At 36.1% G+C, this 17,314-nt stretch overlaps 1 protein-coding gene across 2 annotated transcripts in view; it reads right to left on the bottom strand.

The window, feature by feature from the left end:
• The window catches only part of ORC3 (origin recognition complex subunit 3), a 42,773-nt gene that overhangs the window by 12,156 nt on the left and 13,303 nt on the right, over window positions 1-17,314 (bottom strand). For both annotated transcript variants that reach the window (XM_064508759.1, XM_064508761.1), the window contains exons 6-13: window positions 17,024-17,178; window positions 15,940-16,070; window positions 13,570-13,729; window positions 12,610-12,723; window positions 11,170-11,303; window positions 10,604-10,667; window positions 3,380-3,496; window positions 2,420-2,499 (exon numbers count right to left, since the gene is read on the bottom strand). In XM_064508759.1, coding sequence (XP_064364829.1) covers window positions 2,420-2,499; window positions 3,380-3,496; window positions 10,604-10,667; window positions 11,170-11,303; window positions 12,610-12,723; window positions 13,570-13,729; window positions 15,940-16,070; window positions 17,024-17,178 — 955 coding nt within the window. The remainder of the gene's footprint in view (window positions 1-2,419; window positions 2,500-3,379; window positions 3,497-10,603; window positions 10,668-11,169; window positions 11,304-12,609; window positions 12,724-13,569; window positions 13,730-15,939; window positions 16,071-17,023; window positions 17,179-17,314) is intronic.

Here is a 17,314-nt window from a genome sequence, read left to right as displayed (position 1 = left end):
GACGTGGGGATCGTCTGAAGTAGTCATAAAAGAGGTAGGTGAACAACAAAATGACAACAGTCATGGAAGGACAAGACAGTGAGATGCAGTATGTGACTGATGACAAAGATAATTAGCAATCAAAAATAGTGAATATAGTACCTAGACAGAAGAGAATAGGTCAGACTATCTTCAAATTTTCACCAGCTAAAATCTTGACCAGATCACCAAGCCAATTCCGTCTTTATGGTCAATTAAGTGAGACAGTCTCCAGCATCTTTTAACATCTATCTTATGAGCGGATTAATTGCCCTTTAAAGCTCATACACTCTCCCTCTCCCCGTAATACTTTTTAGACCCTGCACAACTAGCTTAAAGTAGAATACTTTTTTAGGATGCCCAAGTTAGGTCAGCTGAAATGCCATCTTTGGAGAGAGCTCTTTTAGCAGAATACAAGGGATAAAAGGCAGTCCAGGGAAAAGCTGAGGTAAACTAGAAGAAAGGAACTCAGGTCAACAACTGTAATCATCTTGTTCAAACAGATTTCATGAAAGGCAGAAGAGAGACTTAGTTAAAAAAATGGAGAAATAAGGAGCTTTTCTTTTTTACTTCTTAAATACAAGGAAAAAAGATGGACTCCAGAAAACATCAAAAAGAAAAATAAGGAAAGGGGAAGGATGAGCGTAACTAATATCAATAGGTGATGAGGTCACTGGGAAGGTAGAGGTATTAACGAACAGTCAGTAACTGTCATATCTAAGCAAAGGGAAAAAAAGGATTGTGAGTAGAAGGGGAAAGATGACATTTTATCAGTTGTCTTCTAAAAGATAGCAGCAAAATCCTATGCAGAGAAAGCAGAGACAAGAGAAAGTTCATGTAAAAGGCAGAAGAGAGTTAAAAAAGGGGGGAAGAACACCCTGCAGCTAAAAATCCCATCGACAGAACATCTGATGGAATTGTGCTGAAGGAATTATTAGAAAAATGACAGAATTGATTGGGAAAAAAAAAAAAAGTTATATACTAAAGAAATCACCCTGATCACTGGCTTTCTACCGTAAGTTCCCTGCAGTGCAAGCCAGTACCAGAGAAAAAGCAGGGAGATGAACAGATAAGAAGAATAAAGGGGGAGGCAAGCCAGAAGTAAATGGCAGCATTAACCTTGAGATAGGAGAAGTCTAAGAGTTCAGAGTGAAGGGAAGTTAATTGAACATAGGAGAAGCTAAAGGAGAGGAAAAAGTGACTGAGTTATTAGAGATGATAGAACAGACAGTGCAGGAAAGCACAATGACACATTTGTGGGCAAGAGCTGATGGGTGATTGAGTAATGTCAAGATCAGTGAGAGTCAGAAAAGAACTCAGAAGAAATGGTGCAGAAATGATAACTCAAGCAAGTAACTCTTTTAAAGGGATGAATGTTAAAAAAAGAAAAAAAGAGGTACAGTGAAGTGGCAGTACAGGAGAACAACTCAGTATGGCAAAGATACAGTCTGGGGAGCAGGTTTTCTTATGCATATGAGCCCAGAAAGTCATCTTCCATTGACATGTTTTTTCCATTGACATGTTTTTTCCATTCAATTTTACTGTCAGAGACATTAAATGTCACATACTCAGAGACTGAAGAGGCAGTTATGGTAACAGTGTTGTATCAGCTCTTTGTACACTAGAACCAATGTATTACTTGAATGGATGCATGAAGTAGCCATCTGTCATGATAAAGCACATGTGAAAGTTTGTAGCTGTAACATTACAATTGAAGGGTTTTCTATTAAGAAAATTGGCTGAGATGACTTTTATATTTTAATGCTGACAGACAACACCAGTGTAGGTTCTCCTGAAGTCCTAACCTCACAATAGCAGCAGCAATTAACACACCCACCCTGGTACATACTGGTAGGTGAGTTTGTGGCGAAAAGAAATAAAAAACAAAACAAAAAACACAGTAAAATAAAAAAGAAAGGCCTCAGCTATTCATTTGGAACAGATTATAATTTTCAAAACAGGGTAAAATTTAGGCCAACAACTAATAATTTGATTGATAAACAGTTATTAAAAAGGGTTTTATAAAAACATAGCACAAAAATACATTTATTAAAAGAAAATCTAACACAATCACATTTTAAAAGACATTTAAGAATTGTTTTTTAGAGCAGTTTTATGAAGCCTAACTGATGTTCTTACTCACACAAAGTAATCTCAATGGTTTCAACAGAATTACTCAGGTCATAAGAGATATTAGAATCTGGTTGGGTTCCACTGAAAAGAGTTGAAATACAAAATAAAAACAGTAGCCAATTATACTTGCAAACAATCCTACAATTAGCTGCAAAGCTTCCAAATAGACAGTGTTTTCACTTTAAGGTTCTAGAATAACAGATGACTGATATTCTACATGCCTACAGTAGTATTAAAACAAAATGGAAAAGAAAAAAAAAAAAATCACCTTGCTAGCTGAAGTGACGACTCATACTCCTCTGTCTCCCACACTCTGTTTTCCAAACATGCACAGTGCAGCTCCCTGATCTGTTACCCAGCAGGTGAAGAAAGGACAACATATTTTACAAACAAAGCAATGGGTAACTCTTAACAAAAAGCTATTCAAAGTAATATGCAACTCCTTCGGAGCTTGCTTCCCAGAGGTGCAGAATGATTGCAATAAAAACTGAGAACATTTAGTATACTGCTGAACCGAGTTCTCAATGTAGTTGGATTGGGTGTGTTGCTCTGCACCAGGTTTCAAATAATGAACACTCAGATGAAGATCAATTCAAAGGCCAGAAAGGAGCTGAAAACGAAAGCCCCAATTCAAATACCTTTTAATTCTCAGATGCTGCATAGTTCACACTGATTTTACAGTTAGAGACAAACTCTAATAACAGCATGTCATACGTTGAAAATTAACAGACAAGTGAATGCACACAGAATATACTGTTCTACTAATGGAAGAAGAAATTGCTTAGAATGAGAAGGTGGATTTAATGACCTAAGAACAATTTGGCTATCAAGAGCCATTATCACTGTTCCCTTACTATCTTTTTATTCTGTATAGAAGGTTGCTAAATCTCAGGCTCATCATCTGAATTTGACTAACAAGCTGACAGGTGGTAGTAAGGGTATACATAGTCTGCAATGCACACAGAAAATTCCAGATATGGGAAAGTCAACCTGCAGCAACTCTTGCTGATCTGCACATCTGCTGCCTCCTAAAATTCTTTGCTGCTGAATGAGAACAAGGTATGATCCATGCCACTGAAGAAACTGCATGTTGTTCCCTGTCCGTGGTAAGAATATATCTGCCTCTATTTGGGAGGTAGAGGACAAGCAGCAGAACAGAAGAGTACTGAGATGTCATACTCTGAAACAAAAATCCATGTTGCACTCAAAAGGAGTAAGAATACTTCACCTGTTTGCCCAAAGGATACTTTGGAAGAGAAGACGTGAAAACATGAAGGCATCTCAGAACTGGAACGTAATTTTCATGGTAAACATGCAAGTCCTCCAGTAACTTCTGTATTACTTCCTATGGTAACAGAATAATTGTTTTAAGTCATTCCGACATTCATTTACTTAGAACTTCAGAGTCATTTTAGGCACTTTATGATAATTTTATCTGGTGAGCTGTGATTTAAGTCACCAGTGTTAAATTAAGACTACTATGCAGAAAAGCTTTATTTCAATAGTTCGTTGTAACTGCATTGCGTATTTTTAACTTCACTTTCTTCCTCTATCTTACTGGAAAATTGTCATTGATCAGTATTATTTTCAACTGTATTTAGCCTTTGCATTTGGCCTTTCTAAAAATAAGATGGACCACACCTCTGATATGTATTGAGAAATTCTATAGCTACATTTATTCAAATCTTTTATTTGCATTTTTATATTACAAATGCATTAAAAAAGTACTTCTTAGATTGTGAGCGACTGCTGTTTTTATAAGTTAAAAGCATACATAAAAAGACCAGCTCATACAAAAAATTAGTTGCTGCTTTTATGCACTGTTAATCTGACTTCTATTTGCTCACATTTGAGAGCTTGGGCAAAAAAAGTAAAATCATATATTAGAAAAGATTAATACCTGTTGTTACTGAATTTACAGGATTGCATCTCATTATCATGGGCCTCACACAGATTTCAAAGGAAGCATATGTAACACTTCGGGAAAAATCTCATTGGAAGTTACTGGTATTATTGGAAATTATTGGTATCTTTAGGTATTTGAACGTATTAAAGTATTTTGGGCTCAGTACATTTAAGTTTCTGAATCAGATCATCATCTCTCACCTGACTTTAATCAAAGACAGAGAGGAAAACAGGGTCGGCTACATTTTTTACTGCCATTTTGTCAGCTCTGAGCAAATTAGTCCAAAAGGAGAGAGAAAAACAAACCCCAGCCACTCAAGTCCTCTAAAGTTAAAATGAAACTAAGGGCATCAAAGATAAAAAAGCACAACCTTGTCTGTAGGCTATAAAAAGGTGTATCAACATGTAGAAAAAAATGTAAATATCACTTAAATTGTTACTCAGACTGCAAAGACTGAAGGTAATACAGACACTTTATTCTGTAGAGAGCTTTCTGATATGTTAAAGAAGTTTGAGATAATTTAAAATATTAAAGATATTTCTCCCCATAGCCTTTTTATTCATTAAATTTTAAGGGTCGCTGATATAGCTTATTTAAATGACTTCCAACATCTTACGATAGACACTCATATGTTCATATTTTAATTTTAAGCAGGATCATTGGTGGGGGGAGTTATCTACGCTATGAAAAAGCTGAAAAAAGAAAACAAATTCTGTTTAACGCTGCTAAAGCAATCTCATTCTCCCAAAGGCAGTGCATTATAGCAACTGTATTTCCCTTATCTTGCTTCCCAGATCAAGACGATGCTGTTTATAAATATATACATGCATATGTGTGTAAATTTTTATATATATTATATATATATATATAAACTGAAATGCAGTAGGACTATGTAATTTGCCAAATAACAAAATTGAAAGGCATACTGTTTCTCTCCTTAATTCTGTTTTAGAAGAGGTTGAAAATATTATTAAAAGAATACATAATATTCTTCCTAAAAGTGTAAATCAGCATATTTACATCATGAAAATGAAATTTGCCATGAAACCTTTCAAGCCAAGTTGTAGTTAATTAGGATGTAAAACTGCCAAGAGAAAATACATTTAAAGCTGATGATTATACATAGGTGGAAGCCCTCCCACAGTTACCAAAAAATGATAATACAGAAGATATAAAGCAGCTAACAAAAGATATTACAATTTTAGGGGCTGAGCCTAAAGAGTAAGGCTACCTTGTCCTGAACCTGAACGGTAAATTTACATGAAGTAATACCATAACATCTTTGAAAGTATTTCCAAACTTAGGATTGATGCTGTAGATGAGCAAGACATACAGAACAAACAGCAGCTCATTAATGCAGAAGCATATTTTGCTCAAGTGGAATACACTGCCAGCCTGGCAGTGCAATATAGTCCTGCCCCTATTGTAGAGATTAGAACTGGTGCCTTAAGGTAAAACTTATCAGAAATATCATACGCACATAAGCACAAGTAGTAAAATTCAGGATATTTCTTTCCCAAATTTCCAGGGTAGTGGTGGGCTTCTGAAATAATGGGTTATGTTTATTAATATAATGATGAGTATTCAGCTTTCAAAGTATCAGCCCATTACATCATCTCTGAAGTTTAAACAGAGAAATAATACCCAGATCACTGAATTCAGACTTATTGCAATCTTATTTATATATATAATGACCTCAATATTTTTATCTTTTTGCAAATGTTTAACTTCATATCATGAAACAGTGTGTGAGGGAAAAAGATCAGGAAGAGAAAAAGCTATACTCTTCCAAGACGACTGAACAATATAACTCAAAAGCAGTTCTGTAATGATTTTTCCATCCCCTTTTTAACCTACTGCTACTTATCATATACACCCAACTACCAAAATCAAGACTTATTTCACAGGATCTCTCTCAGAGAATATTTTTATGGCAAATCAAATCCTGGACCGATTTATCACTCAGAAATGCTTATTTTATAGATACATATCCTATCTCATGGCCAAAGTGATAAGAAACAGTAAATACAAAATAAACCTGATATGGTGAAATTAAGTAGTGTAAAGCTCCCAATATCACAGTTCACCTACCCAATTCCTTAGTTAGCAATCTCTTAGAGGACAATTTCCAAAAATTTTAGAAAAGCAACACAAAAAGGATGGAAAGACAGACTCTAAGAATCTAATCTGTTGTTGCAATAAAGCTGGTAATGATTTTAAGAACACAAGGATTTAAAATCAAAGTATCTAAATAAGTTGGAGGTAAGCATGATCAGAAGCGCATCAGCTTCAATGAGCAGAAACCTCCTTCTACCTTTCCCATTTTGATACACTTCAGACATGAGGTGGCATCCCGTGCTGCATACAAATCTCCAAAGTGCTCTGGTCTAAGAGAGAGAGCCTAAGAGAACAGGTCTGTCCTATACACTCTTGCCAGCACGCCAGAGTGCGTGTTGTGTGTCAGGCAGATACACACCTGGCCATCAAGAGATGGTTCGTTCAGTGGTGGTAAAGACAGGGCTGCAACCGAGTGCTAGGGAGTTCATTACATAACAGGTAACACTGCCTTAGGTGACAGGAAAGGACTCTCCACAAATGCCTATAAAGCTACAGCATCAGTGCCCTCAATTTATGAAAACCTCTCCTTTGCAAAAGCCTTGGCAGAAGAGGTAAATACTCCGAGATCACTCTGTATCATAATGCTTACATATCATCTCCTTTTATGGTCTTAGCTGCTGGTATCCAATTGACTTCTCATATCCACAGAGCATCACCTTTTGGAGACAGTGTTTTTCCCCTTTTGTTTTGGCCTCTGTACAAGGCCTGCTGTCACAAGGTCTGTAACAATCTCTTGATTCCATGGCCAAAAAAAACATACAATAAAGATAAAGCAAATAAAATAGGATAGTGCTTTAAAGAAAGTATTGGATCTAGTTATATCCAAGACTTACACTTCCTACACTAGAAAAAGTGGAGTGCAAAAACTACTTATACTTAGTTATCTATAGCTCTTCCCAGAGGAGAAGGAAAAATTCAAATAACTGTACGTTAGAAGAATTTTAAGGAGCCCTTTTATTCCAGACCGTGTAATGGTGTTACTGGGGGAGCTGTTTTAAAATCTTTTGAGACTCCCTGTCTTTGCAGGAGTTCCTAATGAGGTCCCCCTACTTTCATTATTCTACAGCACCCTCCCCTGGTACTTGTCAAGGTCCCCCAGCTCCTGATTCATACTAAGGCCATTACCATCACTGAAGTAAGAGGGAACTCCCATCCCTGGAAGCACTGCACAGCCATATTCCAGGAAATAAATAAAAGGAAAAAAAAAAAAAAACACAAAACAAGAAAGCCAATACCAGTCAATCTTGAATACAGAGGCTTCATTCTTTCAAAGACTGTGTGTAAACTACAGTCTTCCTGGATCTCTTTGCTTTTTTCTGATTCAGCAAAACTTCCCTCAGGACACTCAGACAGGCTGTGTAGCCGGCTCCATCGCACCTCCTCCTGAGAGACCAGCTCTGCCTCTTCCCCTCAACTCAGCCAGCTTCCCCTCTTCCAGCTCCCCAAATATCCTGTAGCTGGAGGACAGAAACCTGTTACAGCCTGAAAGAGCTCCTTGAATTCCTCGCATCTGAGGTGAGGCTGTCACAGACACACAAGTGAAAAAATAATAAGCCTTATTTATAGGGTATATTAAAGCCTTTGGTAGCTGTAAACAGAAAGAGAAAGAGGTTTAATTTCTTTTTTTGTTATATGAATAGGAGGGAAAACCAAAAAACTCCCAAACAAAAAAAACTTTTGTGTGGCCACAATCGGTTTCTGGACATTTCCCCAGCTGATGCAAATTAAGCAATATTGTGCTAGACATGGCATAGGTCTGTATCCTCTCTCTCAGTGGCAGTTCATCTACTGAACTAATGGATGACTACTTAGCTTAAGAAAAAACCCACTGGTAAAACTGACAGCAACAATTCAATGCCTTCTAGGTTGGCAGGGGGCAGGGAATTATTTCAATACACAAAGTAAGTTACACAATTTTGCTTTTTATTTGCTTTTTTTTTTTTTTTTTTTTTTTAATCTTCCTCAACTGAGAACCTGGAAATCAGGAATATTTCAAGACTTTTTGTATTTTATCATATTCCTTCAGACACCTTCATGATTGTCAATAATCTTCTGATCTGAATATGAACAGGCAGACATTAGTATCTCTGAAAGGGACAAGCCTCCCACTAGAAAATATATGGTTTATTTCTCATTAAGAGATTAGATTTGGCACTTCAGTACACACTGTATGTACTTCAATGCATATTCTCACCAAACAACCACCTATTGCTTGCTTAGGCAACTGTGTTCAAGTAGGTCTATAAGAAAAACTCATGCAACCTCACTTTTTTTTCCCATAATAAATATTAAACAGGACCGCTTAAGAAAAAAACACTTAAAAAAAAAAAAACTGGATTCCTTCATTAATCCCTAACTATGCCAGGAGGTGGTGGAGTTGAAAACTTTTAATTTTAGTTGATACCTCTCTTAGCAGCTATGAATATAGTTATCTCTCGGTATTGTAAAAGTTCTCTCTCTAGTTATGTAATCTTTATCAACAGAACTATAAATAACAAAATAGTACAGAATTTACAAAAGCCTGTAGAGATGACACTGCAACTGCCATAACAGATCAATGATCTATTCAGCCCAGTATCAACATCCAATAATGAGTGGTACTAGCCGCATCAGATGGATGATGAAATCAAAAACAAATATCCTGTGTACATACACAAGAGTCTTAGAACTAAAATTTGCTTTTTAATGCTCCTAGAAAGCATTCTCTCAAAAAATCTAGTAGAAATTGCATTTACTTTCTTGATCCATTTGAAAATAATTTTTAGAAGTTACATACATGGCACATTTTTCAGAGCTTAGGTAAGACAGCTGTGTAAAAATAGTATCTTTCCATTTGTTTTAAATATTCTTTCAATGTAATTTAATGTCTCTGCTCTCATGTTGTGATGATGGAGAATTTATTTTCTTCAGACTACCTGTACTTTGCATAATTCTGTCACCTTCCTGTAACTCATTTTTTCTCACCTGAACAGGCATAGCCTTCTCATTCACTCCTTTGATACAATTCTTACCAAATCCACACATTTTTTATTTTTTGCATCTTCATACACTGCCTCTACTTATTATTTCAATTTCTTCCAATATATGATAACACAAAACAAAAACTACCCAATTAATGGCAGTATTGCTGATTTTAAATAGTCATTATAATATTTTCAGTATTATTCTTTATATATCCTTTTTTTTTTTTTACTTGCTAAGTTTGACATTCATTTAGTATGTCACCACTGCAGGAAAAAAAAAAAAAAGAGGATGACCCTTCCTTGCAGAGCTCCAGCTTCTCATTCCCATCCCTTCCCTCTTCCTACTGTCCCAACACAAACATTTATGCAACTGTGGAGCAAACTAGGTCAGAGAACTCATTCTACAGAAACAACCCTGCAAGAGTTCCCATGTCTTTTCTTATTTGTTCAGGTTATATTAAGTTGGATTGTTTCCCTGATCCCATTCACAGCACAGCCACACAAGCAGCTGTGCCAGCACATCTGCTGAGGTGTGATTAAACAGCAAGGGAAGAGCAATAGCTTAAGCTATTATTGCCATTCAAGACCTTGGATCATAAAACCATGTATAAATCATCTCTAATTGACTAATACAACTGCGTTGCACTTGCAAACTCATGTGCCACCAACCTCTCTTCCAACCATTAACATTGTTCTTCATACTTGGAGAAGACCTTACAGACCAGGAAGCTCTGCTAGGATAACTTTTAATTGTTTCATCTCTGGTAATACAATCTGCCATGACAGGTTAGCTATATTTGAGATAAGGAGTTGGAGAAAACCTTTATCCCGAGGGATGCTTCTGCTGAGAATGTTCCGTTCGTGAAAATAACCAACAGATCTTTCTTTCACTGCATGGTGAATTCCTAAAGCGCTCACAATACTAGTAGCCTGACTTTAATCACTTCATAAACCTTCAGATGAGCATCTAACATAATTAATTAAAGTATTAATCCTGCACAATACCTAGTGTGAACATGGACCCAGGCTGTCCTACTGATTCTACTGGGAAACTGAACAGAGGGTATGGAGAACTAAGAGTTTATGAGGTAACCTCCAAGAATATTTAAGCATTCTACAAACACTTCAGAAACTTTCTTGAAAAGCCAGTATAAATTAGCACTGAAAGACTAGATTATAAATAAGCCTTCTTTTTAAGCAGTTATATCTGTACACACAGATAAAAGTTGATGCTAGAAAAGCTGTGCAGCTTGTTATAAAGGTACACCCAGCAAGCTTAGTGAATTGGAGTTTAGACCTATAGATCCCATTTCTCCACTCCTGGATGCAAAGCACACTACCTACTTTATGAAAGATGTTATACAGAACTATGCATCTTTGTCTTCTATTTTATCATTTTCCACATGAAACTAATACTTTGCAAGTTATTTTTTCTCTCCAAAGATTTTTTTTTAATTTTACCTACCTTTAAGAAGTTATCTGCTGTCAGCAGCGCAATCTGTTTCTCTGATACCTGACTTTCCACATACCTGATCGTAAGGGCGGGGGGGGGGAAACAGAACACAAAAATTGTATCATAAAGTACCCTTAAAAATTATAGAATTAACAAGTTTGAAAAGCTTATGCTGCTGTAAGGATTTACCCAGAAGAATTCAGAAAGGAACAGTCAGATCCAGCAAGTTGTAAGGCCACAACAAAACCCAAGAGATATGCTCCAAGTTAGCTTAACAAGCTGAAAAGTGATTTGTGGCAATTTGTCAAAATAGTCTGTTTCTGTACTAGGGATGGGGTGGGGTGGGGGGAGTTCAAGTGATGTAACAAATCACCCACCACAGAAGCTATATTTTCTAGACCAAAAGATTAAGGGTTCCTGAAATTACTTAGAACTGTCTTCATTTTCATGGATTTATCTTTGCTATTGAAACATATGCACAAGTGGCCTACATTTCCCACAGTGTTAAATTTACAGATTCCTATTATATTTTTTAAAGCTGAGAACAAAACTGTTCAAAAACTTACTTCCCCTTTTACCTTCTAAAAGAGGGCAGTCTTCGAATATTTTCACACTGACTATGTGACAAAGAATTTACTCTCTTCTTAGCTTCTACCAGTTGACAACACAGTACACTAAGGGGTTGGGAATGGAAGTGTTCCACAATACAGAGCTGAAAAAGAAAGCAAGAACCAGTGATGTTCATGAAAATTCATCTTCCTTGCCATATCTACCCTCTAAGGCTTTCTTGTTACTAAAGCGTATATGCTACAATAGTAGTAATGGCATTCCTTTAAAAACAATCTTAATTACAGTTCACAGATATTCTACCAGCCACTACAGGATACAGATTTTTCAGTTTTAAATACAGTCACATAATTACCTTTTCTGCTATATGTACTACTCAGTACCTCACTTTTTACCCTCTTACATAACAATAGCTATAGCTTGTCAAACATTTTTATATTCACTTATGAAAAATACTGCATTCTTTAGATTATGTATTCAGCTCCAATATCCACAAACAGGAAAGAATATCTTTCAAGATATGAAAAGCAACTATAGTGCAAAAGCAAACTTATCATATATCCTCATTTCAGTTTGTATTTCACATACACAAAAATACACAGCTAAGCTCTTACTTCGTACCTGTACAGACATGCTTTATTGCTGATTTCAGTTGGAAAAAAGCAAACCACCCACAACATCTCACTAATAACTTAAAACAAACACCGTCGGAGTGGAAAGCCACTCTGTCAGAAAGGTTAACGTCACTCCTGGACATAACTAAGATGGTGACCTCTTTCATGTATTGCTTACGAATTCTGAACTTCTGAAATTGCTTCATCATTGAATAGTTCAGTGCAGAAGGAGGCAGCCATAGGCTATCAGAGCCAGGACTTTTGTTTCCACATCAGGTCAGTGGAGCATCATTAAATCCTGGCAACTTTTTCAAATGAGAGGGGCCCTGGCAGATCTGTCTGCAGGAAGAGGTACTACAGCAGGGGTCTCTCCTCAGGCCACATGTAATCATATGGCAAAATGGGGAAGAGACACTGCTGTACAGGCTACCAATACCTCAAGAAACTCAGTTCAGATCACAAAGATCTGGTACAGAGGATCGGAGCAGCAACACGGTACACATCTGGCTAGGGGAGCTCTGCCAGGGCTGCTAAAAGCTACAAATTAAAACACAGAAAATATAAATATTTCTACCCTATATGGAAGGTTCTCATTTTTAAAGTAACTTTTAAATAGTTTTTGCAACAGAATAAGCTGACTTTTAAATGCTTATGACCTATAAGCTTTCCTTTAAAACTTTAACAAAGAAGCACCACCTGTGCACAGACCTGAGCTGTTTTCAAAGGTCATTATCCCATCAAAGTCAATTACAGCAAGATTAGGATGGAAGAAATCTTTCAATGTGCAGTAATCACACTTCATCAGCCATAATTTGAGTTCTTTTTACCATTGCCTACCTGAAATCCTTTGATAAAATTCTGGACAGAGAAATCATGATACAAGAATATGTTGATGAGAACCTGCAGAACTTTCTCACTCAGTTTAAAGGCAAACTGAGTTGTTAGAAGTAGCTAAGGGAGACAAAAAGGAGAAAGAAAGTAGCCATAGCAGAAATTCTTTCACAAATTCAAATTCAGCAAAATTCATATATGCAACTTGGTACAATCTTCAGTATGTGTTGATATTCAACTAAATGAGATACTAAATACATTGTCAATTTCTAAAAACAATGTTTAGTTCTCATAGTATCTGTGCAAAGATTCATTTTCAGCTTATTTCATCATGTCTTTGTAAGTACCTTTTACTAATTATACAGTGTTTGAAGTTAATTTTACTTAACCCTATTTTTGTATTTTCTTTTAAAATTAATAACAGTAGAACAGAAATTGTCATAACAATAGGAATGCTACTACTGTCTGCATATATGACAGTGATTTTGGAAATCCTGCAGAAAGAGGTGTACCAAAAATCACAGTGGCCACATTACTTGACCATTTGGATAACTGCTATTTCTGACAAGAAGCAGAATTCAGGCTGAACTGGATTTTTCTATGTTTAAAGCTATCACTGAATTCTTCATTGTATAAACCTATCCTCTTGTGGAACAGAGTGAAGCTTAGATCAAAACACCACTTTAATGCAGAGGTGGGAATCACAAAGTATAATTGTCCAAACATACATGCATGTATGTCAATGCAAATAAAAGATGAAAGCAGGTGTGTGAACGTGTCTCAATGCATGAAGAGGAAACTCTCACTGTTAATAAGTTACTCTGCAATTTTGAGTAGAAATATCCAAAATACACAGCTCTCAGAAACAGATTCTATTTCAGAAACTACAGATAAACCTACTTTTAATGCCATCCATGTACATTGTGCTTGAATACACACACTTCTGCTATGTAGAAAGGTAATTACCTTGTCAATTATAGTAGACAGGTGCTCCTTACAGGAAAGGGACTGGAAAAGCTCTATGCATAGCAGAGAGGAAACAGAGTGAGGAAGTAAGCTGTGGATGATCATTGGAGATGTAGCAATTCCAAAAATCAGAATTAGAGGTAATTCATGGATATGCTGACTAGACCATGGGGGGGGGGGGGGGGGGAGGGGGGAGAGAGAGAGAGAGAGAGAGAGAGAGAGAGAGAGAGAGAGAGAGAGAGAGATAATAGTTATGTTACTTCATCTGAGCTCAATGCTGTAATAACAACATCAGGGAATCATCAAACAACGTAGCTAAAGAAAAAGGTAAGGTAAAAGAGTTGCTGGGAGTAATGATTTTTTAGGTGGGGTAAAATGAAAAAGAATAGAAGCTATATAAAGTACTAAAATAGAAAAGCAAATGAAATTGTATCTTTTAGAATTCAAATTTCAGGAAGTAGCATGAGAAACATCTTTCTTTCAGTTACAGTATTTTAATGGTCTCATCTTGAAGAAAAACCTATATTCAGAGAATTGGATCTTATCAATTAATTTTAAAAACCCTGTATCTTAGAAAAGACTTAAGTATAAACAGCTAATGGTCTCAAGAATATTTACAAAATTTACACCATTTATTCAATGTAAAAGAGATGCAAAAACCTTCTAAAGTTCTATATTTCCCCTTATACTTAAAAATTTTAAAATCCTCCAGATTCAATCTTCCTCTTTAGATAATTTTAGCATATGCTTCGAGAACTGATAACCAGGACTGAATGGTGCATTCATCTGGAATAGCACAGAACATCTTTACGCAAAATTCAATATTTTCAGCATTATTTTCCAATTTTTTTATTGGAGTGTCAAGGAAATACAACTTCTGCTAACTTAAATCTCTTCTAGGTTAAAACTGACAATTTGTTCCTTTTTTCTTTGTTTTCACCATAGCCAGTTTTTTACTTTAAGTGTTTCAACTGTCATCCTACAATTACTTCATTTCTCTTAACTCCTCAAAAACCCATGCTAGAGACTTAAACGTAAAAACCACTAAACTTCATGTATTATTACTATCCACTGTTGGTAACCTCAAAGAATTCCAACAGAGAGAGAGAAACTGAATCTTAATACTAAGAAACAGAAAAACCTCTCGTATTTATCCACTTCATCTTTATTATTTAAAATAGCACATTTTACACTGAAAAGCAGGAAATAAATCTGATCTCTAGAAATTTCCCCAAAATCTTTTTCAAAGTACTATGCAACCCTGCCTAGCTTCTGTTCTATCCATCCTCTACTTCATTTCAATTAAGACAACCTTTAGTTACAGAGTCATTTGATTCTTCTGGACTTTTTTTTTTCCATTAGTAGAGACAGTCTATTTAAAAAGTATATTTTCAAATAGTAGACTGACAGACCTGAACTGCACTTCATCTACATTCCACATGCTTGTGATTAGGCATTTATCTTTGCCACAAAAAGCAAAACAAAACACAGCATTTAAAAACAATTACAACCTTGTTTCCTCCTGCCCTACAGCCTAATTATTTCCAGGTAACTGTAAATTTCTGATTTTACTTCTTAAAACATACTCCAGGGAACCATCTGCCAAATTTGAAGTAGAAAAGATTTTTATTGTGGGTCTCACAGCAAAAGAAATTGCCTAGCCTCAGTTAAGGGTAATGTTATGTGTGCACGCTGCAGCAGAATTAACTCTATGACTGCAGCATGGATCCTGCTGGAACTGCAGCGCCAACCTGGTGCCTGAGTATAAGGCATTCTTGCTGGAGAACAGCATGGGTTCTCGACTGGAAGGCTGGAGAGAATATAAAGGAAGATACTATTAAGGAAAGACAGAAGCACAGGAGCACTTGAAGTGGTCAGCTATTCATTACAGGTCCTGGCCAACATTCAGAAAATCTCTGGGCAAATTTTGTATACTTCTATTAGTAAGCTATTCAATTTTTCAAGTGGCCTTTTTACAGCATTACATCAATAGTTATACAAAAATATACTTGGATCTAGAAAAAAAAGTTTAAAATACATACAGACAAGACCGAGGCATCTTAGAAAATTAGATTCTCAATCATAAATTTTATAAAAAGTAGTACCAATAAATCCTCTTATGCAAACAGTTAAATTAACCACCCAACGTATCAACCCTGCCCTCAGGCACTCTGCTTCAGAGTCCCAAGTTAGCTTTAGGCTAATTTATCCCCAAAACTTAACAAATAGTTGGTCAATGCTGAAAGTAAGCCGCAGCAGTATCTGATTCCAGCGCTCTACTGACAGAGTTCTCTCATTGTTATACTTCAAAATAGCTGCAACTAGAAAATGAGTAAAAGAACAGAAGAACAAAACCTTGGGTCACATTACCTGCTGATGCCTATGAAGTCTTGAAGTACTTTTGTGGTGAAACTTTCCATATCTTTGAAGATAACCACAACTGGAGGAGACTGCAAGTGTCTGGAAATTCTTTTTTTGCTTGGAGTTTCGGAATCTGTTTTCTTTAAAGCCATTGGTTATACATTATAAAACAGAAGACAGGAAAGTAAAAAGATTGAACCACATGTCTCTAACATCATAATGCTCCAAAGCTACACAATTGACTTTTTGCTATGATTGTATTTGTAATTAACATATAGAGTTGTAATTTTTGATTCCTCTATCTGGCATAGCAGGAAGTGCAGAGAATAAACAGATTAAAAAAAAAAAGAAAAAGAAAAAAAAGAAAAAACTCATTCCAACAAGGACAAGGATAGCTCTGTGGGAGAGAACTGGTGAAATTCTGTTGTGGCTAAGGGGGTAGATTTGTAGTTGGGTACACAGAACTTTCTGGTTTATCCAGTCTAACTGGAACATGTACTAACTCAATTTTTCTTCAGCACACTGCTCCAATGAAGTCATAAAATCAGTTCTAGCTTTTATTTGACATTGAAACAAAACTTAAAGAGCATTCATCATTAGCTTTACTACATAAAAATATATAAAAAGCATTTAGACATCATCATCTCACTCCCTATCAATGTAGTATGGGCTGCGGATGACATACTGGCACATTAACACTAATATGGTGCCCTTCCCCTGGATGGCTGTTCTTAAAGTTTTATTCTGATAAACAAAACATCTCAGTACTCCTGGGAGAAGAGCATCTGGCATGATGTTGACACTGCATTTTAAGCTTCTGGTTTCAATGGAAGCGTAACATAAAATACTACTCTGTCTCTTTTTGTCTGTTTTTCAGAATTCTGACAGAACAGCAGACATGCATACCTCATCAGAAACTAACTCCAAATTTGTCACAGATGTTTTTATATTCAAACCACCTCAGTTGTTTCTTAGTATTAAACGAAAAGGCTACCTTTGGCATTTCTTTCACTAGTGCATATAAACTTGAGTTATTTCTTTTCTAGAACAATCTAAAGGTCACTTTTGTAAACTAGCAATACAAAAACCATACCTTTGTTATATTCTCATACCAGCTGATAAGAGAAGTCATTGAACAACGTATTCTGTGCTGGGAAACCTGAACATAGTCCTCCTCATCCGATGAGTCCACATCTATACAACAGTTCATCAGCTGCCCCATCAACTTCTGCATCAGATTTTTTATGCCTTCACAACACATTTGTAGACACACAGTGAAGAGACATTTGCTTAGTTACCTAGAATCACAAATCTTCTCCAAACCCATTCTGCAGAAAATTCCCCCAAGTTATTACCCCTTATTTTTCACTTTTATTCTCCTTCT

This window comes from Dromaius novaehollandiae, chromosome 3 (assembly GCF_036370855.1).
Source record: "Dromaius novaehollandiae isolate bDroNov1 chromosome 3, bDroNov1.hap1, whole genome shotgun sequence".
In the NCBI taxonomy this organism is placed as follows: domain Eukaryota; kingdom Metazoa; phylum Chordata; class Aves; order Casuariiformes; family Dromaiidae; genus Dromaius; species Dromaius novaehollandiae.
The sequence above is the reverse complement of the archived record's forward strand: the minus strand, read 5'-3'. Positions and strand labels throughout refer to the sequence as shown.